The sequence below is a fragment of the Phaenicophaeus curvirostris genome, chromosome 8 (genome assembly GCF_032191515.1).
Source record: "Phaenicophaeus curvirostris isolate KB17595 chromosome 8, BPBGC_Pcur_1.0, whole genome shotgun sequence".
Classification (NCBI taxonomy): Eukaryota; Metazoa; Chordata; class Aves; order Cuculiformes; family Cuculidae; genus Phaenicophaeus; species Phaenicophaeus curvirostris.
Window position 1 is genome coordinate 5,227,106 of NC_091399.1, and position 26,070 is coordinate 5,253,175.

The window sequence follows — 26,070 nt, forward strand, 5'->3', positions numbered from 1 at the left end:
TAAATAAGTTATACACGTGTTTTTTTCCACCTGTTGTTAGAGTTTTTCTAAGGAGACCTGACTCCCACTTCTTCCTCAAGGCAGAAACTGGATTTATACTCTTGACTTAGACTGAAGGGAGTAAAAGAGCGCAAGAAAGTTTGCATGGTTTACAACCTCTAGACTGTAAATATCAACTTATATCCATGAATGGTTTTTACACAACAGAAATATTTTAGAGAACTCTCATGACTTTCAGGTACAACCTTTAATATTGTAAAACAGTTTTAGGAAACAATCAGTGTGTACAGCCATATTTTTCAAAATTTGAAAACACAGCTGAGAGATCCACTCACCTGAACATTTGCAATACACCAATTTATAAGCCATTACGGTACAGAAGGAACTCCACAGGCACTAAACAGGTCAGGACCTAGATATGTAAGCCCTGGATTGCCTTTTTAACAACAAGGTCTAAATAAGAAGCAGGTCTGCTGAAACACTGTGTGCCTGAAACCAGACATCAGCAACCTATACTCCACCTTCCTAGTCCCACTTGTACCCCACACACCTTCACCAGACAAAACACAAGTTTGCTACTATAATTACTCAAGTTCCACATAAACTCCAGAGGCAGCATTGCATTGTTAACTCCCTAGAGATCCCTTCCCCTTGTACAACTTTATTTAAAGAAACTTTTCACCTTTTATATCCCCTCCCAGAATTCATGCAATGCTGTGATCCCAGAAATCAGAGGTACTGAAATAAAACTATAGCACGTCTGACTATACTTGGATACAATTATTTTGCATTATCAAGAACAAACACACCACTGGATCCACTTGATTTTAAGTCAATGTCCAAACACAATCTTTTTTTTAGTATTTTCCTTTCAGTGGCACTCACTGCTGCCAGGTTGCCTTATATTAGATACGGCACAAGATTGTGGATTATGGCTATGGCATCAAGACAAATGCAGTAAATGACTCAGTAGACTAACTTCTAAATTACATTTACTTGTCTGGTTTTTTCCCCTTTCAGAAAAAGGCCTTGCGAGAAAAATGGCTCTTAGATGGCCTTAGTTCTCTCACTCCAAAAGAGCAAGAAGAAATGCAAAAGCAGAACTGGGAGGACCAACAACGGACTCGTGAGCTGGAACAAGACATTTTCAGGTAGGGTAGTACATCTGCCTTCTGTTTGGGTTAAAATGGTCCCTTCTTAAAAGTCCTACTTTACTTTGTAAAATATTAAAATATCAGCAAGGCCTAAATATATATAATCTGATATACAAAGTAAAGCAATCTTTATTATATTTTCAGGTCAGCTAGACTTAGAGGATACACAATACAAGCCTCCATACTACAAATTTTATCAAACTGCACAATAAATACCTTGCAGACTATCTCTTTCTGTAATTCCAGCTATCCCTTTCACACTATACTCAATAGATGTAAGTCACAGTATATGGGTTTTGCTCTGAGATAGCAACTGTTGAATCAGAATTTCAAAATAACAATAAATAGTTTTAAAGGTTTCTCAGTTCCAGCCAGTCCTGCGCAACCTTTAATATTTGCCTTTTGCCATAACAAAGCACTTCAGAACAGTACAAGTTGCCTAGCCCCTCTAGTATCACTGGCCTTATTTTCACTTATCTTCCATCCTGTTTTGTCCTAAATTTATCCCCATAAGCCTGTTACAGCAAAGGCCTTCTTCTACCTTTTATTAGAAATGTTTCTATAAATCTTATTGCCTAGTAACTCCTTACCACATAGGGCTGATGTCAAACTTCATAGACTGGCTCATATAACATTCCTTTATTTACTATGAACAGGATTCTAGGTGCTTATTAGCTGCAGCTCACCTTTCCCAAATACCACAGAGCTCTGTACACAATCAGCTTCTTCCCTGGGTCCAGGCATACAGACCAGTACTACCCATCACACCCACAGGAAAGATTAAGTGTGCCTGTTTCTTTAGATTCTGGAAAGATTCATCATCCTTTTTTGAGGCTTCTTCCTCCATTCCAGTCCAACAGCATCTTCCTCTATACCCTCCTCTTCCTCCACTGTCCTCCTACACACACTCTTTTGGCAAAGTTGCACCGGTATTACCTCCTCCGGTTATCTCCCACCCACTTCCCTCTCTACTCCATCTCTCTGACACAAACAAGAATTCTCTTGGCTGACAGGCAGCAGCCTAGTGCTAGCTTGTACTATAATTACACTGAATTCTTGCTTGAAAGCTCTTCCCTCAAAAGCTTTTCACACACCTCCTTTGTTGCTGTGGTAGAAGGTAGGTGTGCTCTAAAAACACCCCAGCAGGTTGTGACTATGAATACCTGCCAGAGGTGTCTCTACAACAGTGTGATCTCCAGGAGAGAGTGGGGAAGAGCTGGCTCAGGAGAAACAAGGAAGCCGCTCTGAGCAAGCTGCTCCCCACCAGACCACTGGAAGTTCAGCCCTTCTCCAAGCACTAGGAGAATAGACTAGACTTTCAAAGTCCTATTTACTTAGAATAAGAGATGAAGGCTTAGCCAATATCCACTTTATGCTTTTCTTTAAGAAACTGGATGAGAGCAGAAATCAAGAACTGTATCTGATGTGTGGCTGTGCTGGGGGAAGGGTGCTTTTATGCTCCTGACACTATCTACATCTACGCTGTTTCCAATCCATTTGATGACACCCAAGTAAAGAACCTGCAAAGCTATTATAGTGGAGGTCTGCAAATGTCTATGTTGCTAAAAAGGAAGGCTATCGAATTCCTGAGATACTAAATGCCCTAAAAACAGTGAAATATTTTAGCAGCAAGTGTTCTCTATCTCCAGCATCTAAATCTAGTCTGTCACTTCACAACATAACTTTAGGGTTGCCTGCACCTGAGTTGTTGTAATTGAGATCTCTCACAGCAATTCTGGAAATAGGTCCCTCCTGTCCTATCCCTGGGAAGTCTTGGAATGCAGGATTAGGACTTTAAAACTTTCCTACAATACTAGTTCAGAGAATTCAGCAAATAAATAGGGTTTATTATTCACAAATATCATGTCATTTCCAAGTCTTTCAGAATCCTGTGTTTGTAACTACAGTTGTAGGGTCTCTTGATACTGTTTTTTGTAATTGTCATCCTGAATTTGGCCTCAGCTCAGTGGTCTGAACATACAGAATAAGTTTTACTTCTCTGAATATAGCCATGTAATTTTTTTTTTAGCATGACTAGAATTTATTGCTATGCAAATAGTAAAAGGGAAATCCAACAGGAGCTTCAAACCTGAAATACTCCTTTAATTTTTGTACATAAATTAGCATCACAAAGGAATATTCCCTCTTCTTTAATTATAGATTGGATCCAAAGTTGACAAGGGGTTATAAATTTTAAAGTTTATCTGAATTAGAAGCTTCCAGGTCTTTTAAAACACGCCCATAGACATTTACAGAAAGATTTCTAAATGTATTTCTGTTTTAAGGAAGGAGAAATTAAAGTGCCAAACCCAATATTTGTCCTTGATTGCTTTCTCAAAACACAACATGGAGCCTGGAGTAACATATCAGCCCATCTCTATTTTTTGATAATTACAAGGACAAGCTGCAGATACATCATGAATGGGAAGACTGTACATTCAGTACTGCACCACATGACCAAGAGCACACACATTATAGCAAAGGAGGCAGATGTTTCTCAGCTCGTACACTTGATGTACGCCTGAGCCTGCAGCAGCCTAACAATAGAAATGTGCTTGTTACCTGCCCACTGGAATTTTTACCAAAGACTTGGTTAACATTCTGCACATACAAAAAAAAAAAATCTGTTTTAGAATTGTTTTCCCATGTAGGTGGGACGCAGGGACTACAGGTTTGCTTTGCTGGATCTGGTTTGGTTTTTTTGTTTGGTTCATTTGTTGGGGTTGTTTTGGGGGAAGGGGAAGGTAGTAGTTTCTATTTACATGCCTGCACTTAGGAGAAACATATTTGGTGTGAATTCGTTTCCTACATAGTTCCAGATTCAGTTAATTTACAAGCACAAGCAATGTTGGTGTATCTAGATAACTGATATTCTGATCATAAACGAGCAATTTAAATGCTGATGAAATGCAATTAAATAAGAGTAATGCAACTGTAAGCACGACAGCAGAAAAAAATGCAATAAATTTTTGATTGTAGTTGCTGACCTTTTCCCTCTTATTGAACTATTATTCTTTTCCCAAGAATATAAGGTTATTTGGTTTACCACTCTTGCTTAACAGCTTAACAGAACCTCTGAATAGTCACTCTTATTTTTACATACGCTGCTCTTTCATAGCAACTGTTTTTTTTCATGGTGAACTAAGTATTTCCACAGCCATTTATTGTTACTACCAGTGTTACCAACTAACTTTTCCTGCCTGTGACCTTCTGGGAAGCTCCAATAAATTGCTTCCTCCTGAAAATGCCTCCTACTTCTTCACACATATCTGAAATAAATCAGTTTTATTTCTAGTGAAATGAACCAGACAAATTATATCAGTATAAAGTGAAGAGATTACCCAACAAAGAAATTATAACAAAGTGGCATGCAGACTTTACACTTGTGATAAAAACTTCACAGGTATAATGCATCCTAGAAATGAAAATCAGTACAGAAATGCTCCTAAATACATTCCTGAGCCACCCTGCATTAAGACGACTTAAATCACCATTGCTGAAGTTCTAAAGACAGTTTAGGCCTTGATAGCCAAAGAAATGGTTTTGTTACTGATATACTTGTTGTCATAACCAAACAATCTACACACCCTAAGAGTCTTTGGCAGCTTCTATCTTCATGAAACAGAAGACTCAAACAAGGACATCTGATTTTACCAATGGAGAATGGAGGCAGAACATGCCTGGAGTCATATGGGAATATCCCTCTGAACTAGAAATTTAAAGAGGTTTATTCACATCAAGCATCTTTTGCCATATAATTCCAGCCATACTCGTCAATAGCTGTCTAGCCTCCAGAAAAACATCGATGCTGCCTTTCAATCATGGCATTTTCTTTATATATACCCAGTCCAGTTTCAAACCAACCAGCAGTGATACAGAAACACAGTAATAGAGTTGAGGATGAACAAAGTCTGCTAAAACCACAAAATACGTATCACAGCATTTACACGGTGCTTTTCCTATGCCATAGATACAACCTAAACTAACAAAAGCTTGCTTAACTACATATATGCGAAGTCATATCTTTGACCTGCCCTGTAATGCAGAGATTGCTAAACCGGTCATGTAGACACATGTCATACAGTAGAAGTAATATATATTATTGAAAAATCTCATTAGAATTCTTTCTTCTGGGCATCTAATTATTAAACTTCACTTGAATCAGACAGATTCTGTCTGCCCTTATGATAATTTTGCTTGGGGTTTATCTTCAGTTAAAAAATCTGAATCCCTTTAAAGACTTTTTGAATACCCTTAGACCAGTCTTTGTTTCTGTCTGCTGAAAGGACAATCACAGTTGTAGGCAGGTTATCTACAGTAGTGGTATGGGCCTTTCCATCACCCTCCTAAATGGATCTCTGCTTTGAAACATTCCTTACTTGTGTGTCAAATAGAGCTAGTGCGTGTCTGCTAATCAGTTCAGATTTTAGAATTTTTTGATAAAAACAAAGAGTTCTGTTCTTTGTATTGACGACAAAACTGTGAATAGCAAGTGGCCAGAACCACCTCACAGGCAAACAGATGAATGCGCTGGTTACAGGCAAAACTAACATTTACATTATCTGTCCTATTCACCAAAATTTCACGCTAGAAGTTACAGTGAACCAAGTGAGCAAGTCCTCAGTCAGTGTATAAGCTGAATGAAGAATTAGAAGTCCCACATTTAATTTTCAGCAAATAGCACTCATTCCTGATGGAATGAGTTGCTAAACTACATAAAGTGCACAAACAATATCACAGTTAACTAAGGTCTGTTGAAGGGTTTGTAATATGATACATGAAGGCAGGCTAAGGCTAGATGGAATTCAGAACTGCTAAAGTATTTGACTCACCTGAAAACATGTGAGAACTTGCTAAACTGCCTTTTCCTCTCAGTCTGGTATTCTCCTATCTGCTTTTCATTCTTAAGCCTTTTATTTTTCTTCTTAGGTGGCAGTGGTGCCAACCCCAGCAGATTAGCTGGTGGCCGGCAGCAGTCGCGTGTACACTATGGACTTTCTTAATTCAGCTGCTGCTTTGGCAGTGAAACCTTCAATTTATTATCTCAGCTTTTAAGATTCTTTCTTTCATCCACACCTCCACACTACTCACTTTCCCTTCTCAAACACTGAGCACTACCCAAGGAGAGAAGGACAAATATCCAAAGGATTGATTTAATACGATAGCTATGCCACACTTCCATTTTTCTACAAAACACAGCAGCACTGTCAAGAGATAACTGATAACTGCTAGTGTAACTGCTAGATCCTTTCAAGACAAATGCAAGCTGTGATGTAGCTTCATAAAAATGTCATTGATTTAAATTTCCAAAGATTTAAACACACAAGAAAGATTCTGGTCTAATTTTTCAACTGCATAAAGCTAAAAGGACTTTGATTCCTTTGAACCATAGCAGATCGCATCTTTTAAGTTTCCTTTCAACAAGCTCCAGAGTGCACACTCACAACACCCTCTGAAAGCGAACCATAAAATCTACGTCTGCATGCAAGCATGAGTGCAAAAGAGACACTTGAGATCTAGATGCAATTCCCATTACATGGTTGTGAGAATTCTTTCCTAATCCCACTGAGCACTGAATCAGTCCTTCCAATTGCCAGATGAAGCAGTTGTTGGTATGGGTAAGGGAGCATGCATAGAATTAAATAATACTTTTCTTGATCTCCCAGATAACTATACAGCATTTATCTTGGATTTATTTGTGCTTGTGTTTTCTCCTTCTTTCTCCCCACCCACATCCTGCCTTTTTTTTTTTCCTTTTAACATCTTTACAGGATTTTTCCTCTTTTTCTTCCACCCGTATGTCTAGAAGTGTTCAGAGTTCAGACTAAAATAATCCCATAGCAAAGGTTAATGGTTCTTCAGTTCATTATGCTTCTGTGAGCTCTTAATCATTAATTTTTGCATTATGAAAATATTGCAACCAAGTCTCATGTAAAAATACAGCAGTTCCAGATATTAAACAAGTACTATTCAGTGATAAGTGTAGAAACATGGCGCATGGTCATTGAATTAGTTTTTTTTATAGACCTCCAAGGATATTCATCTCCCTCATCACAATTTTTTTAAATTTTAGTACTATAATCAGTACCTTCAAACAGAGTCATAAAGGCTTCTTGAAAAATTCAGGTCCAAAGTGCTAACTGCTTTTAAATGTTTTGGAGGTTTTTTACCTTTTACTTTCATCCTGAATATATTTTTCTTTATATCGCAATTCTGAGGTCTGATAGCTCTGTGTTTCAAGAAGAAAAAAAAAAAAAGAGGATATTCTTACTAACAGAAGAAAAGTCCACGTAGTATCCTACTATTGTAGCAGTACAAATCTGAGTTTAAATAGGGCAAGAGCCACAGCATTATTCAGACTCTTCAAGCAGTCATGCAGAAGGAGATAAATAATGCTTCTCTGAATTCAGCTTTTCTGGTCTGCTTATTTCAAAGGGAGGACAGATTTCTGTTAGTGTAATAGGTGTAATATTGTGGATCCTAGCACATATTTATAGAATAAGTCAAAAGATAGTATTTTTTTCTGTCAGGGTTATAGGCCATCAATACTCTATCCATAACTGCTGTAGCTCCAGATTGTCTAGTTGTATCTCTGTTCTAACTGATTACAACAACTAGCGATGCCAGTTGCAGTTGCCTTAAGTCTACAGTCATCAATTTCTGACAGAGATTCAAACACAGCAGAAGACGTTTCACTCAAATATGGAAGGGTTTAAAATTTGCTTTATTTTTTTTAAGAACTTAACAGTTCTTCCAAAAATAATTCCAAAATGAAAAGGTAGATGAACCAGGAGACTGAAGCTGCTGCTGGAACTGCCATAGGCACTCGCCTACAGCATGAAAGATCCTGCTTAAGTACCATTTAAGAGTTAAATTTGGACCTTATTCTAGATCTGTATGGAAAAGAACCTTAAAAATTGTCTCTTAGTGTTGGGTATCTCACCTAATTGCAGTCTTAGAAAGTGATTGCTATTAGCACCTGATGCAACATGTATCACACCAATGCAAACTACGCAGTTTTCCCTTGCAAATTCAGGGGTAATTCTTGAGAGGAGATTACTTGAGCAAACACTGCAAACATTAACCTTCTCAGCTGCTTGTCCTAACTGCATTTAACCAGTGTATCTTCTGTTCTGCTGAAAAGGAATGCATTCTAGAAACAAGATTTCAGCAGCTTTCCCAGACATCTAAGTATACAAAATGACCATCGTGATTAAGAAGGACACATTTATGTCTGTAAAAGCCTTAGCTCGAAGCTCCAAAGAGGAGCCCTTAAAACTTACCATTTTTTAAACTCTAGAGCTACACAAGCTCTGTTCTTGTCTAGCAGGAACACTACAATAGCACCCACACCAGCAATACCCTTCCCTTTTTAATCAAAAATTTTTCCCCCTGAAGAATCAAGCTACAAGCTGTCAAGCACTGCTATGCCTGTTTTATCAAGGTAGCGAATTCTGAAATCCCAGAACCCATGGTGACATATGCAAAAATGTGGAGAACTGTCTTGGCATCTTGGAGCTGAAGACACATCTCTCTCAAAGACCTGTCATCACCCTGGGTGTTTGTAAATTCTTCATTCTCAATTCCAGACATACTGGAAAACAACAAAGCTTCAGACTTTAGTCTCTTGAGCATCCTCTTACTATGTAGTTTTCAAAATCCATACAATCATGAGGTTATCACTTCATAAAAGTGGCCTGCACAGTACATCACTATTATGATTCCCATCTGTATTAATTTTCATCTTAGAATATTCCTTAGAATCTTGTTTATCTACAAAATGTACTTGAAAATGTGACTATTATTTTATAAAAAAATTATACCGGTTCTACCACTCAAATACAAATGCAATTTGACTTCCATGGATAGAGTTGGTGCTTCTGGAACTGTAGTTTCTAATGATAGATTGACTACGACTTTCCTCCATGTGTGATCCTGAACACAGTTTGACAATATTTATGAAATGAGGTGACATACTCTAGCCCTTTAAGTACTACCACTTACAAAAACATTCTTCAACTTCTTTAAAACAGAAGTTTGCTTCTTTTCAATGAATGTACAAACACAAATTTAAGAGACAAACGAAGTCATAACCCTGCTGTCTGTATACTAGATTCCTACATCTTAATTACAAGACAGTAATCACATTTCTTGAGATAATGTAAGAGAAAATTTGCTTAGAGATGAGGAAATGCTGTGGGGCTCCACATTCCTGGTGCATTCCTTCCTGAAAAATAAGTTTATTTCAGCCACTGTTTTCAAAATAATTCAGAAGGAATCTATGGCAGCTATATTTTTGTGAGAATATGATTAAATAGTATTTCCTGGTGCATGTGAAAATATAAAATGATCTCGCATTAGAGCAAAATTTATCAGGGTAAGTGGAACCAGCCCCACTAATGTCCATATTCACAATGTATTGAATCTGCGATGTTGTTCTCCACCTGGTATTAAATCAAAAACTCTGATTGCAGACTGGAGAAGGAAATTGAGGCTCTGGAAAGAGAGGAAATGGAAGTCTCAGCTAAGGAAGAAGCAATTTTAAAGAAACTTAAGTCTGTTGAGAAAACAACAGAAGACATAATAAAGGTTTGTGCCAAATTACTCCAGAAGTAGAATTCATTACCTGTCTATCATAATAACCAGAGAAAGGGAAATTAGCTGAATCCTGTGACTGCTCATGCTCTTTTGTCTAAAGTGACAGTAGTTCAAATACAAGAAGGGTCAAGATGTTCAAGTACCCAAACATATCCATTTGCTTGTTTACATGGGTGGGGGACCAATTTCCATTACTATTCACCTGTAGCACATCTCAAAATAATAGCATCACCACTGACGCCAACCAGCAAGTTTGCATCTCAGCCATAGACAGATATAACAGGTATAGAGCAGCTACAGAGGCCAACATATCCATAACTCCTTTAGGTGACGTGCCCAGCTCTCCCTTGCCATGTTCCAACTAAGCAGGTTCCAGTTTAGGCCCTTCTCAGTACGGAGCCGTGCACAACAAGAAGTTAAAACCATCAGGTATAGCAAAGCTCTGTCTAGTTAACATCTTAAAATTGACTAATCACATTTATTGTTAATTATTCTCTTTCCTAGTCTGTGAAGACTGAAAAAGCAGGAGTTGAAAAAGGTACGTCAAAAAAAAAATAAAAAGTTTCTAAAAATGTTGTTGTAGAAGTCAGTGAAAACGTACTAAATACTTTTTTAATCATCTTTATTCAGAGGCAGCAGACTACATATACGCCAGCATACCGGACCTTCCCAAGTATTTCAGGCCTTCTGCCCTGAGAAGTACAGCACATGCTGCCACTGATGATGAAGAAAAGAGAAAAGGTAGTGCCTATTAGTAACTCTAAAGTGAGCCCATCTGTGCAAAGACTTCCTATAAATTGAACCTGATATGTTTTAAGGGAAGGATAAACATTACTGATACAGGACAAAGTTCTTCTAATTTAAGCTGTGTTCTATTATTGGTGAACTGAGAGGTGGGACACTGGTGTAAGGTATGTGGCATTGAGAATAAGGATCACGTGTTTAACACTGGCACTTCTTTCCAGCACTTCATTCCTCTGCTTGGTGTAACTTTAACTAGTTCTTCCCTTCATATCATACATTCCACATTTTCTGCCTGCACTTACACCCACTGGGCAGCAAACAACAGGCTGGTTATTTCCCAAATATTACAAAGCCTCCTAGCCCTTCCAAGTGCACAAGACTTAGCCTTGTAGCATGTTGAGAACTTTCAACTGCTACTGCCCAGCACAACACTAGGAGCCAAAGCTAGATCTGGCTTTCTCAGACAATCACAATGAAAACTGGTTCCTGAACAGCTTAGTTTTCCTCACAGAATTAGATCCAAACGAAAATACTTTCCACTTTAAGTTTTGACAATTTGGAAAGTGGCATTCAAAATGAGGATCCAATATATTGGTTATGCATGTGATAACTTCACATATTTGCAGATTCATTGTGACTGTCATTCTCTATCACTGTCAGAATTCCTCTATAGTATTTCTTGCAGCTGCTGCATTATCACTTTAAGCACTTGTTTCTTTTAACAGCATTGTTTGCCATGGAAATTAAAGTTGAAAAAGACATGAAGACAGGAGAAAACACAGTGTTATCAACAATACCTCTTCCATCAAAGGAGTTTAAAGAAACGGGAATTAAAGTCTATGATGATGGCAGGAAGTCAGTCTATGCAGTGCCCTCAAATGGCAGCACAACACAAAATGGGATGGATGAACTTGCTCCTGTTGAGGTGGAGGACCTGCTACGGCAAGCAACTGAAAAAAATTCCCAGTCTCCCACAGAGTATCATGAGCCTGTGTTTGCTAACAAATTTTGCAGGCCAGTTACTCCTCAGAAAGACAAATTAGTCCCTGGACCAAAACTGGAAGACAATCACAGAAGAGAGATGAATGGATTTAGCAATCATCAGACTGAATTCTCTTCCAGAACAGAGCCTTTTATGCAGCAACACAGAGAGAACGGGCTTGATCTTCCAAAGGTAATACAACCAAAATCTCCTTCTCCAGTACTTTCCCATTCAGAAAAGAAAGTGCATGCTAATCCTGAGAATAGGATGATATATAATGAAGAAAGAAAAGCTGCTGTACATGAGGAATTAAAGCCTTACCAGAATATAGAAGAAAGACACAATGAAACAAGATTAAGTCCCTGCCATCTTAATGAAGCATCCCCTGCAACTCAAGGTGGGGAAGACGTGCAATACAACATTGTCCAAGCTGTACCATGTTATGTGGATGATTCTGAACCAGTAACAATGATTTTCATGGGTTATCAGCGCGTTGATGATGATGATGCAGAAGCAGACCAAAAGTTATCACGATATGATGGGGTTATCCGTGCAGAATTAGTTATCATTGATGATGATGATGATGAAGATGAAAGTAAATCTGAGAAACCAGCATATCATCCCATAGGCCACTACAGTCAGGTTTATCAGCCACCAAACAGGAAAATAACAGAAGTCCCACAGACAAACTCTGTGAGCAGTCTGGGCATGAACCTGAACAAGGTAGCCCACAAAAATTCCATCTCCCTGAGAGAACAAGAGGAAAGCTTAAACTCACCATCACACCATGCTCACCTTCAGAGCCAGGTATCTGGAGATGGCACCGAAGATCCCTCACTAACAGGTAATAGACAAGGAAAATCATGTCACTGCTGTTCACTCATGTAGCAAACCAATAGTACTTTTAGCAGCTAGCAGCTGTTTTATTTTACTCTTTGGAGTGTTTCCTATTTGGAGTGTTTCATGGACTAACCTGCAATTACTAATAATTTCTTTGCTCTTTTTAACAAATGCCAATCTGCATTTTGGTCTTGTTGAATTATTTCATCTTTAGCAATGCACAAGTTACCATACCTAAAATTTTGAAAATAAACTCTCAGAAAAGCCATTTCTGTAACCTTCAGAGATTAAAAGTCTTTCTCTTTCAACTGACAATTAAAAGTTCCATTAATGCTAACTCAATTAATAGAATTAGTTTTCATTTGTACCAGGTAACTAAAGGCATTGCTTCTAACACTGCCTCCTCACTGGACTGCTTCTGTGCCAATCTGCATTCTAACTACTTTCCAGATAATTCAAATTATTCCCTAAAACAAAAGGCTGTCTAATAAACAGATTTAGTTTGCATTTTTCTGGAATCAACATTGCCAACCTTGCCTTGAAAGCGCTCATGCAAGTTCTAATGTTTTGGGATTTTTTTTCATTAACCTGAGTCAGATATTTCTATAGCCTCTGAAAGACAATGAAACAGTTTTCATTACTACATGTGGTTAGTCCATATAGTACAAAGTATTATTTTTTAACCCTTTTTATATTCTATTAATACTCAAGGCTTCTATTTCTCACTATAAGGTGTTAGAATACAAGGTTGAAAGAACATAGCAGGATCTTCCAGGAACACAGAAAGTTTTTCTTTATGGTTATTTTGCACTTTAACACACACAATTAAACTGCCTTTAAGTATATTTACAGAATAGCAGATTTCAGACAGTAGTCACATTCCCCTTCAAGGAAAGAACACCATGCTTGAATTGTATCATGATCAGGGGTCCTGACCCCACATTCTCTCCCTGCTTTTCCACCAACTTATATTCAGAATAATTTGCAATCTGGCAGCAGAAGCGTAAATTTGGGCGCTGCCTGAAGTTGCATTGGCAGAGAGAGGCAGTCATTGCATCACATAAGGAGTTTCAAGTCTTTTTGCATCAGTATGCACTGATTGGGAAGAGCTGTCCAGTTTATAGGAACAACCAGCTCATGCAGACATGCACACAACAGCCTGAAATATTCCAGCGGTGCAGCCCAGCCTTTCTGATCAATAACACCACTGCACTCTATCGCTTGAGAGGACCTTTGCTTCTCTCAGGCACCAGACCTGCCATCTGTGCACTTCCCTGTGTCCTCCAGGACCAAAGGTTGCTGACAGAAACCGAAAGCAGAAATAACTGATACAGGCAAGATAAAGCACTTGAGCAACTGCTCCAGCCCTTTATGTCCTGAGGATAGCCCCTTAGTTGCCCCATCACATATGTATAGGCTTATAATGGAGAAGCAACACTCACCTGCTAGCTGGTTGCTACTGAAACAATTCATTCATCCTACAGCTCACTGCATGGGGTCTCCTGAACAGAACCTGAGAAAAAGGTTTCCGAGAAGTATCTATGAGGGGGCAGTGGGCTATATACAGGCCAGCAGATGTAAGTTGAGCACCTGTATCTGTAACAGCCTTTGCTCATTTTTGCCTACCAAGAGAAACATCTGAGACTTCATATTTCCCTGCCACTCAAACACTCTCTGAACACTCTAGGTTCCCTTTGAGATTAGTGGAAAATAAACACTGACTTTCAGAGAGGAGGTATAAGTGCAAGTCTAGCAAGGACATTGAGAACATGTTCTGTTTATCTGTATTTGGTCTTACTCATTTACTTACAAGTATTCTACTCAGGAGAAAATAGCCAGTTATGAAAAAAATGGTCCAAATTAAAAGCAGTTTGGCGACCACCTCAAAAATACATCCCAACAGTCAGCACTACCTCTAATGAGTTCCTTAAGTGCCTAGTAGAATTTGGAACTAAGCCATATTCCTCTTTACTGCTCCACATATTTATTGCCACTCCCTGGGACATTTTAATCAGTGGAAAGAGCCAGGAAGTGACTCAGTTTTTCCCAATCAGTCCTATATTCCTGCTGTGACTTCTAAAAAGGAAACAAAACCAGGAAAGCCTCTTAAATCCAGAACAATGTATGACACAGAGTTGTTTCTTAGGGAAATAAACTGTTTCCAAACCAGCCACTGATGCCCAGCCCAGCAGGTTCACCCTAAACACCAGTGAAAAGAGGGGAGCCAGAGAACTCTTTTTGGAACCTCATCATTCATTACAATACCAACAAACAGTCCAACAGAAAAAATAATCCTCTTTGAAATGGAAGTTTGGGAGGCAATTGCAGCATCTGAACATTAAACAGCCACTGAGGACTCTCTGAAAGAGAATGGAAAGCATGGGAGCACAGGATAGACCAGGGAGGTTGGTCCCTTGTTTTGGGGAAAGAAATGAGACTACAGAGCAAGTTGCTGAAAAAGTTAGTAATGGCCAAGGACAATTAGGAGGCAGAGGAATTCTTCCATGCGCCAATCCATATAGACACAAATTGGACTTAATTAGCATCTTTCATCATGCCCCTAAACTGACAAAAATGTAAGACATATCTCTTTTCATAGGGGAAATATTTTCCTTTCCCTGTGAGCTTCATGGGGGACCAATATCTCAGAGCATGTGCCCCCAGAAAAACCATGCAGACAGAAGGATGACAATACTATAATTAGGACACCAGTGATTTGCATTATTAGAGCTTTTTTTTTCCTTTAAATTTCAGTCAAAGGAATTAGTGTGCAAATGTTTTTAAGATTCAATTCTCATTACAGGAATCAGAAATTCTTGGAGGGGAACAAAGGCTAGACACGGTGGAATGAATAAGGAAGGGTAAAAATGAAGCTGAATAGGCAGTAAAACCTACTGACAGCGTGGAACAGGCTCTCATGGGAGGTGAAGGTCCAAGGCTTTTGGCAGGCTGCTAGCCTAGATGAGCTAAATTTTTTCCTGACACTGGGAGGTGTGCAACCTTCAAAAAATCCAATGGAGACTTAGTTCCATTTGCATTGAAGAATGTAGCATACAACAAAACTTTTTAATAGCGGAAGATTCATGCATATCATCTATTTCTGTAGCACATAAAGCAAAACAATAATACACCCCTGGACTGTTGGCTGTAAGTGAAGCATCAGACTGCTCTCTCAAACCAAAACTTGGACTTGAATCCTTCAGGATTCCTTGGTCTGCAAACAGTACACAGTCTTTGTACGAGCTAAGCTTAACAACAGTGTCCCTATGATATAAAGTTACAGGTGCTTCTGATTTGCAGCGACTTCAGCATTCAAAGCATAACTTGAGTTGGACACTTGCTGACATGCATAAATCAAGTAAACAGCTGCTTTGACCTCCTGCCTCAGTACAGAGACATATGCAGGACGAAGGAACGAGACATGCTATTTTGGGTGACTCTTCAAGCTAACAGGTCATAGGGCTGGAGATTATTCCCACTGCATTCTCAGAGCAACAGCATGGTGTGGGGAGGCTCTTACATATCAAACAACAGTATTATATTGCTGCTCTAAAAATAACTTTAACATTTAATCATCTGCCCTGTGCTGTCACTTTCAAACTATCCCACATTACACCCAGTTACAGACAATAGACGCGCTGATGTTGATACAGATACCAAGTTATTCTGTCAGATTTAAATCAGGAATATGACTAACTGCCATTCTGACTCACTATACCAGGAAGAGAGGAAAGTTTTCTGTGAACATCAACACAAAAGAAAAAGGCTTCCAAACAGTTACAGCCCCCACTGAAGAGTTTAGTTTAAACAAAGAGTTTGTTTAATTATTCATGCATCCTTTTAATCTGTCAGCATCTAGTCAAGGACAATACCATCTGTCTGAAACGTCTTAGTGAAGGTAACAGAAACAAAACAGTTATAAAAATCTGTACTAATTTTCAAACAGTGATAATGGAGTAATTTCTTAATATAAGCGCTTTATTGCAAAATTACCAGAACTAATGCTTTCTACTGATTTCTTTCTGTAACACTAAAACAATGCTTATTCTGCTGGATTAACCACTGGAGGTATGTGTCTTCTGCATTTTTCTAAATAAGGAGATTTAGCATCAGAAATTGAAAGTTAGCCTTAAAATGCAATGGTTTTGTTTGTTTTCTTTTTTCAGCTCTGAGGATGAGAATGGCAAAGCTGGGGAAAAAGGTGATTTAACAGTTATAACAACATGGAAGTAAATTTTACTCCTCAAAGCAGAATAAAGCTAAGAAGCGTTTCTTCAACACAGCTTTTTTGGATCATAATGCTTGGTTTGCTTCTCTTTTATGCATCTGGGTAATTTTGCCCTCTGCATAATCCAGTGGACTTTAAGAGACTTTTAGATTTGACCAACTGTCAGACACACAAATCACATTCTGGATTTTGCTGAAAGTAGTGGAAAGTTACCCAAGACCATAAATGCAGCATATTCAAGTACGAAGATATGAGCGTACCTGTTCCCACAATCAGGAATACATTGTTGCTATATAAACAGAGCAGATAAACATCCATCTCCAGGGAACTTCACAGGACATTGTTTCACTTCAAAGTGTGCCAATCTACCCGATTTTGATTGAAAATGCCATCCCAGCATTTTTTCTGGTGAAAGCATTGGTTAATAAAAAACTAAACATGAGAGAGAGTAGGAGGAAGAAATGTAAATATAAAAGCTGGTTTCCAAGCATACCACCTCGGCCAAAATTTAAAGCATTCCTTTTTAAGCAACAGTGAACCAAACCAAAATATAATAAAGTCAATATTTAAATATTCAGCCACCTTCTAGAGCTCCAGAGTCCACCACCCTCCTGTTTTACATATAACAGTATAGCCACCCTCAGACCCTGCTGCCCCCTTCCCCACACCACAAGCATGCTGCCCACCCATGACCTTGCAGACTGATCCTGTGCATAACACTACAAAGCAGCTTGACCTCCTAAGTGTGCTTTCACCTCAGAGATTGCTCAGAAAGCCCTGCTTTTCCAGGAAACTGGTGGCCAGGCAGGCAGTTCTTGTCCATCAAGAAAAAAAAAATTAAAAAAAATTAAAAAGTGTTTAATACACAGATTTCAGTTGGCCAAAGACCTAAAATTATTGCAAGCTCCTATCAGGAATACTGAGTTGCCAAAGGCTTGTCCTGCAGCTGCAACAGAAGGGCTGCTATAGGTGCAGCCACTGCTGGGCACAGCTAGCCAGCAAGGTCCAAGGTTCCCATCAAGGAACAGGTTCATTGCTTCCACATGCAGAAGGAACTAAGGGCCTTAAAGCAGCTGTAAGTTACAAGGACACCTAGAAAATCAGATACAAGTCAGGTATTTCCAGTACATAGTTCTTTGGGGGGATGGGTGTAGGACGTGCCTCATAGCACTGCATCCTTATACTCAAATCAATACAATAGCTTTATTTTGCTAGCTCTTAGCCTGAATCATTAAACAGAAAAAGCTCAGGTTGTATTAGTCTAGTATGGCTGATTCAAATTACACACCAGCAAAAAAAAAACCAACCATAACTTTTTTGCTGGTTTTCCTTGTTTCAAAGTGGGAAACTGAAGCTACTACCTCATACTGAGGCATGATGGCCACAATCAGCTGACTTACAGCCTCTGAACGCTTGGTGGATCCCAGGCTGAAGTGGGTGATGGTTTCAAATTTTAGGACTGGTCAGAGATGGTTACCTGGAGAGTGGAATAGTGGAAAAAAAATAAATTAATTAAACTATATGTCTATCCTCAGGGGTTTTTTTTGGGGGGGAATGAGGGTTGGTTGGTTGTTTTGTAGTGGGATTCTATTTTTCCTTGCTCTTCTTCTGGTTTTTATTGGTTCTGAAAGCAGAAGGAGGAGTTACTATTGAAATTATTTATTTATCTATTTATTAACTTCTACATCTTCTCAAAGGTTCTTAACAGGATAAACCAAAAAGTGAGAGACAGGAGAGTGATATGAAGTAGTCATGAACAGCTTTTCTAACAGCAGCAGATTATTATAGACACTTATCCCCTGTCTTCCTGATTATTCTATGCTATTAAACTTAAATTATCTGGAAAAGCAGGCAAAAATGCTGCTGCTAATATTATATTATTCGAAGTAGTTTAAAAGAAAGAGGATCAAAGAGAGTTCATAATAGTGAATATATAGTAAATCTGCACGTGAAATTCACTACCAATACATGAAAAAAGTCATGTAACAAAAAAATAACCCTAAGCACACACAGCACGAGAAGTAGCTGTTAGGTTAGCGTTACAAATCTCTTGGTTGGGAAGGAAAATACCTTGGAATTATTTTAGATAACCCTCTGAAAATACCAACTTCATGCTCAGAAGCCATGAAAACTAAGAGCTTTAGGGCTCACTAGGAAAAGCATAGAAAACAAATCAAAACACAACCGTGACACAGCACTTCGTATTTACAACTTGAGCAGAGGTTGGTCTGCCAGTCTCTGAAGAGACAAACAGAGAAGGGTAGTGAAGATTCAGAAGCACAAAATGGCTAAATACAGCAGCAGTCTTACAGGGAAAAGGACAGTAAGACACAGACGTGAGAGACCTAGAGAACCACAACAAAGGCAGGAAGACAAAAACCAAACTACAGATCATTAAACAATATCAAGAAGCAGGCTTACAACAAAACACAAGTAGCACTTTCTCATGGTGACTAATTAAATGAGAGGGCAGAAACATCTACAGATTATTTTATTTTTTTTAATCACACTTCATAAATATAATTCAATCATTACAAGAGTTCACAGTCCAGCTGCAGTTTCTAGCTTAGGACATCCCAGTACAGATTCTGGCAAGTAGCAAGAAGATCTTGCTGGAAAGAGAAAACATGACTGCAGTCTTGTTATATCTCTCACTCTAAGCAGTCATTCCTACCATTTCTGGGGACAATATTGAGCTCAGCAGATCTCCGCTTTGCCATGTGGCAATTCTGATTGCACATATATTAGAATTATTCAGTTCGTGCCAGATTAATCTGAACTGTCCTACACCAAAATACTAGCTATATGGCAGAAGGGATATCAGATCATTAATTTGGAGGGAAATAGATAGAAAATGGACATTCAAGAGTTGTGGGCTTCGGGGAAGCATCAACATTCATCATCCAAACACTGCAGCCCAGAGCATTCCCACATCCCAGATCAGCAAGAACAGAACTACAAGACAAGAAATCCTTTTCATGTCAGTACAGGTGCCACACAAAATTCCAATTCATCCTTAAATATAAATGATTTTCCAGCAAGACAAAAGCCTCTCTGAAACAAAGTCAGAGATGGAGTCCTCTCAGTACAGTACCAGTTGTCCAAGATGATCATCATAGATACCAGGTTCAGAGTGATACAGATGTTCAGCTTTTATCGTTTGCAATATGTAAAGTCACTTTTGCACAGCATGGGCAAGACCAGAAGCAGCTACACAGTGGTTGAATTAGCTTATGTATGAGCTAAAACAGATGGTATCAAGTGTGTTGTTAAGCACCTGCCATGTGCAGATTCTGCCGTGCCTCTCACCCAGGTAAGTGAATGCAACAGCAGCCTCTTCACACAGACCCCTTAGAGAAGTTGGGATCAGACTGATGCAAGTAAAGAATTTCTCAGAATTGCTATCTCATCATCCCACTTAAACATCCTTCCATTCACTTGGAGTCTCTTGCTTGAGCCCATAATAAATGTCTAAAATCACTGAAGGATTAACTTAAGCTTTGGTTTGAACAGTTACATCTTGTTTTCTTTAGTCATGTGTGTAAGCTGTACTCTACCTGGGTGCATTCCTTTCTAAACAGCTTAAGATTAATGGCAATCATGAAGAAAAGTGGCATGGACATCAAGTAAACACCCGTTTTGTAAAGTCTGTAAAAACTGGCTTGAATTTAAAGACTCAGGCTCTTAATAAAGCTTGGGGGGAGGAGGTATTATTAGTTCATCTAGAAATACATCCTGTTTTGAACATCCTTTACATGTCTCAACCTCTCCCCGACAAATTAAAGAAAGCGAGCAAAACAAAGATGCTGTTATTTGAACAAGAGCGCCACGTAGTGTTACAAACCAGGATGGAAATCAAAAGGTAGGCAATCTCTCTAGCTTTCTCAAACCTGGGGAAGAGGAAAAACATGGGCATCATTACAATGAAAATTAAGTCTACTCATCCTGTAAGGATTTTTTAAGAAAACAGAAAACAGTGTAGTCTGCAAGTGTAAGGAAGAAGAAACAAAGCACAACTTTCCTTCGTTCACTCTGCAGCCTGCATGTCAGCTAGCAAAAAAAAAATATTTGAAGTAAAGCAAATTTGAGTGAATTCCATTGCATTTGAGCTATTTGCATCAGTTAGTTCTCACTCTAAACATATGCAAGAAACTTGATTTGCAGTTAAGGCAAGATCAGATGACCCGTATTTGGAGGCTGCACCTAAAACTCAATAAAAACAAAATACTTGTGAGACTGATCATAAGTTTCTACTTGACTGAGAGCCTGACTATAAGAACCGAGAGAAAAATATGCTGATGTTGATTTGTCATTACAAGTTTAATCTGAGAGTAAAAGAAAAACTGAAACCTTCCTGATCTCTTCTTCTGAAGAATTTTTCCTTTAGAAAGAAAAAGCAAAGCGAATTTTCTTCTATACAATATTTTTATCATTCAAGACACAAAAAAAAATGCAGCTTCACCAGTGTCTCTAGAATGAAGCTGCCTCTCACCTATTTTCCTGCTGATAATCACAGAATCACAGAATAACCAGGTTGGAAGAGACCCACCGGATCATCGAGTCCAACCGTTCCCATCAAACACTAAACCATATCCCTCAGCACCTCGCCCACCCGTGCCTTAAACACCTCCAGGGAAGGTGACTCAACCACCTCCCTGGGCAGCATGTTCCAGTGCCCAATGACCCTTTCTGTAAAGAATTTTTTCCTAACGTCTAGCCTAAACCTCCCCTGGCGGAGCTTGAGGCCATTCCCTCTTGTCCTGTCCCCTGTCACTTGGGAGAAGAGGCCAACACCTTCCTCTCTACAACCTCCTTTCAGGTAGTTGTAGAGAGCAATGAGGTCTCCCCTCAGCCTCCTCTTCTCCAGGCTAAACAACCCCAGCTCTCTCAGCCGCTCCTCATAAGGCCTGTTCTCCAGCCCCTTCACCAGCCTTGTTGCTCTTCTCTGGACTCGTTCCAGAGCCTCAACATCCTTCTTGTGGTGAGGGGCCCAGAACTGAACACAGTATTCGAGGAGCGGTCTCACCAGTGCCGAGTACAGAGGGAGGATAACCTCCCTGGACCTGCTGGTCACGCCGTTTCTGATCCAAGCCAAGATGCCATTGGCCTTCTTGGCCACCTGGGCCACTGCTGGCTCATATTCAGTCGGTTGTCAACCAACACCCCCAGGTCCCTCTCCTCCAGGCAGCTTTCTAGACAGACTTCTCCTAGTCTGTAGCACTGCTCAGGGTTGTTGTGCCCCAAGTGCAGGACCCGGCATTTGGCCTTGTTAAACCTCATGCCATTGGACTCTGCCCAGAGGTCCAGCCTGTTCAGATCCCTTTGCAGAGCTTCTCTACCCTCCAGCAGATCAACACTTCCACCCAGCTTAGTGTCGTCTGCAAACTTGCTAAGGGTGCACTCGATGCCTTCATCCAGGTCATTGATGAAGACATTGAACAGGGCTGGACCCAGCACTGAGCCCTGGGGAACCCCACTTGTCACTGGCCTCCAGCTGGATTTCACACCATTTCCCACCACTCTCTGGGTCCGGCCAGCCAACCAGTTTTCCACCCAGAAGAGTGTGCGCCTGTCCAGGCCAGAGGCTGACAGTTTCTGAAGCAGAATGCTGTGAGAAACTGTGTCAAAGGCTTTACTGAAGTCCAGGAAGACACATCCACAGCCTTTCCCTCATCCAGCAGCTGAGTCACTTTGTCATAGAAGGCAATCAGGTTAGTCTGGCAAGACCTGCCTTTTGTGAACCCATGTTGACTGGGCCTGATCACCCGGTTCTCTTGCATGTGCTTCATGATAGCACTCAAGATCACCTGCTCCATGACTTTCCCTGGCACTGAGGTCAGACTGACAGGCCTGTAGTTCCCTGGGTCCTCCCTGCGACCCTTCTTGTAGATGGGCACATCAGCCAGCCTCCAGTCCAGTGGGACTTCCCCAGTCTTCCAGGACTGTTGGAAGATGATGGAAAGTTCCAGGACTGTTGGAAGATGATGGAAAGAACACTTCCACATAATAATAATTAATAATAATAATGAACACTTCCACAGACTTTCTTCTTGTGTTTTTCCCCCCACCCCCCTCAAAGAAGTATAACAGAAATTTCTGAAGTTGCTAGAAAATGACACATTGCTTCCTCTTACTAGTCATGCAGGAAAAGGGCAGAAGTGGTGGTGGGAATAAACATTGCATAAAATTAACAAATCTTTCCATAAAAAAAATTGCAATACTGCACATAAGATCTCATATAAACTATGCAATACTGCCAGCACTGGGAAGGACCAAATCATCCAAGAGACAATTTTGCCAACTTTCAAGCTGCATTAGATGTGGAAAAATAATTTTTCTTCTTGACAAAAAGAAATTCTACATTAAACACAGAAAATATTTTAACATTCATAGAGCGGTTTGTGTTAAAAGGGACCTTAAAAATTGTCTAGTTCCAAACCTCCTGCCATGGGCAGGGACACCTGCTCAAAGCCCCATCCAACCTGTCCTTGAACACTTCCAGAGAGGGGGCATCCACAACTTCCCCGGCCAAGTTGTGCCAGTGCCTCACCACCCTCATCATGAAGAATTTCCTCCTTATGTCCAGTCTAAATTTCCCCCCCTCCAATTTAAATGCATTCCCCCTTGTCCTATTATCCTGCGCCCTTGTGAAAAGTGTCTCCCCAGCTTTCTTGTAGCCCCCACTTCAGATATTGGCAGGCCACTGTAAGGTCTCCCCTGAACCTTCTCTCTCCAGGCTGAACAAGCTCAACTCTCTCAGCCTGTCCTCATAGCAGAGGTGCTTAAGCCCCCCGATCATCTTCATGGCATCCTCTGGACCTGTTCCAATAGTTTCATACCCTTCTGATACTGGGGATTTCAGAACTGGACACAATACTCCATGTGGGATCTCACAAGAGCAGACTAGAGGGGGAAAAAATCACCTCCCTCCACCTGGTGGCCACGCTTCTTTTGACGCAGCCCAGGATACGGTCTGCCTTCTGGGCTGTGAGCGCACATTGCCAGCTCATTGTAAGCTTCTCATCAATGGGCACCTCCAAGTACTTCTCCACAGAGCTGCTCTCAATCACATCGTCCCCCATGTGGGATTGCCCCAACCCAGGCATAGGACCTCGCACTTGGCCTTGCTGAACCTCATGAGGTTCTCACAGGACAGTTCTCCAGGTTGTGAATTTCAGTAAGAATTTCTCCAAGGAAGCCTTTAGGTAGCTTTAATTTTTGAAACATCATCTACAAAGAAAATAGACAATCCATTTTGCTGATAGGCAAGATTATTCTTTTAGAGTTTCTATTTGATAGTGTTTTCACCTTACTAAAAAGGACAAAAGCTTTTATTAAGAGATTTAAATTCATGTTTTTAAAAACGCTGTGTTCTTTGTCATGTGCAAATGAAAAGACACACTGTACAGCTATTGTATCACAAAAAGACACGCCGTTGCCTGTAATTTAAAAAGCCATTGATGGTGCCTAGGTTGAGAGATTTTCTTACGCAAACTCATGGTTTAAAAAACAGTCCCCCAAAAACCTTAGCACTAGATTAGCCTCCGATTCCCAGGCTTTTGAGATCAGAGTTCTCTAAGAAAAACTACAAACCCGCACAACTAGCCAGATGCCACTTCCCTTTCATCTTGATTTTTGCCACATTTCTTCGTAGTCCCCCTTTCCCAACCTGCACATAACTTTTCCAGCTTCCAGGAGGAAGGGGAACAATTCAACTGACACTCCTTTCCATTCTGCCCTTGTTGCCGACAAAGAGATCAACCCTAGCTCTGTGAATGCTCTTATGGCTAAAGCAGTTACTTGAGCAGCCAAAAAGACTGTTGACTGCAAACTTGTAGCTTTCAAGTATGACCTATCTCTGCAACAGGCTGCACTGTGGATTTGAGTAAGTGGAGGGAGAGACAGAAATACGCAGCTTTAGTAAATGGAAAGAACCACTACCTGACCCACATGTACAAGTATTTTAAAGCTGGCCATAGGAGAGATGTGGCTGTAATAGCACACACCAAGCCAGGCCTCACCATTTACTATTCTATCCAGTACTCCAACACCTTTCTTCTCAGCTAGTCTAGTCACCCCAGGCTGAAGACATTTCAAAGCGTTACAACTAAAAATCGATACTTTCTAGTATGAAAAAAAAATGAAGTGTGGAAGCAAACTGTTCAGAACTACAAAAACAAATGCAAATCACTGTACTGCACAGCATATGAAGGGTTCGTTTCTAAGATGCCATTTCAAGAGTGTCTTTTCATACCTGGGCAAATCATGAACCAAAAAAGTTGAACAATACAATCTCTTTTCATTTCCCATATCTAGTTCATTTATTTAGATAAATCTTTTGTTGACTAAAAAATGCCCTCCCGTATTCTTAAAGACATTCCTGTCTCCTTGACATGCCAGCTCAATGGACTCTCAATTAACATTAACAGAAGCTGCTTTTCCTGAAGTCAGACTAACTCCTAATCTACATTTTGCTCAATAGTGCAAATACAACTGCTGAGCAAATATTTTCACTTCCCTTTAAGCGTCTAATAAATCTATTCTATTCACACAGAAAAGTAATTCAGAAGCCACAAGCAACTAAAGACAGCAAAACACAAAAATCCATACACACAGATAAGCTCAAACTGGGAGAACCTTGGCTAAATACAACCAGTTTTAATGTACTTACATTGCAAACACATCTTTATGTTTTAGAAGCACTGAGATGGATGGGACGCAACAGTATTTTAAGCAAGGCAAATGATGTTTCTACTGAAGGACTGAAGTTCCCAGACCCACACACCTGTGTAAGCATACTGCTCTTAGAGCAGAGAGGATAATTTTGCATTTAACTGCAAAGACAGACAACAGCATTTAGCTCATGTATCGGCCTGCATTTGTGACAGTTTTTCATTAAGTTTTTGTTGTTGCTGGTTTGGGTGTTGTTGTTTTTTTAAGCACAGAACTGTCATGAGCAGGAAGTTGTCACATTGCATGCCATTATAATGCAGTGAAGTGAACAGATATAAAAGACTCTGGGTCAATCTTTACAGCTTTCCCAATGACATTCACAAAAACTTTAGGAAAATGACTATCAAAATAGCATCTTCAGCACATCATCTCAGTCACGTGCTTCAATCAAGTTAATTACCGCACTTAAAAAACAGAGACTTTATTCCTTACTCAGGCAGACTCCCATTAAAAGTCCCATCAGAAGACAGCTTTTGCAGGATTGCAGCATCCTTCTATAGATTTTAATTCAAGTTCTCCCTAACACCGAGCACGACACGCGTGTTGTTATTCTTCAATTACATCTTCAAGGAGGTGTTGAAGGAAAAGTTGTCATAGAAAGCGTTCCTTGCAGGTTTTTCCAACAGCACAACTTTTCATCACTAAACTCTCAATAGCTGATTTCATATTTGGCTGACTGCAGTCAGGAAGGCAACGAGGAATGCTATATTTCCACAGACGTAGATGGCCAACACGACCTGTTTAAACAGACGACCCTGCAAGAGAAGGCGGGGGGGAAGGAAAGCCATAGA

General features: G+C 39.9%; 2 protein-coding genes across 6 annotated transcripts in view; one reads left to right on the top strand and one right to left on the bottom strand.

Moving 5' to 3' along the window:
• The window catches only part of PALMD (palmdelphin), a 56,262-nt gene extending 38,201 nt beyond the window's left edge, over positions 1-18,061 (top strand). The window contains exons 4-9 of the mRNA XM_069862163.1: positions 1,021-1,151; positions 9,629-9,743; positions 10,257-10,290; positions 10,383-10,493; positions 11,222-12,322; positions 16,485-18,061. Of these exons, the coding sequence (XP_069718264.1) occupies positions 1,021-1,151; positions 9,629-9,743; positions 10,257-10,290; positions 10,383-10,493; positions 11,222-12,322; positions 16,485-16,528 (1,536 nt within the window). The 3' untranslated portion in view covers positions 16,529-18,061. The remainder of the gene's footprint in view (positions 1-1,020; positions 1,152-9,628; positions 9,744-10,256; positions 10,291-10,382; positions 10,494-11,221; positions 12,323-16,484) is intronic.
• Positions 18,062-20,419: 2,358 nt separating this feature from the next.
• Positions 20,420-26,070, bottom strand: part of FRRS1 (ferric chelate reductase 1) — a 29,905-nt gene continuing 24,254 nt past the window's right edge. For 4 of the 5 annotated variants that reach the window (XM_069862198.1, XM_069862201.1, XM_069862197.1 and 1 more), the window contains exon 16: positions 23,611-26,034. In XM_069862198.1, the coding sequence (XP_069718299.1) occupies positions 25,942-26,034 (93 nt within the window). In that variant the 3' untranslated portion in view covers positions 23,611-25,941. Of the gene's footprint in view, positions 20,437-23,610; positions 26,035-26,070 lie in introns of those variants that run through there. The other variant, XR_011337841.1, reaches the window with a different exon arrangement.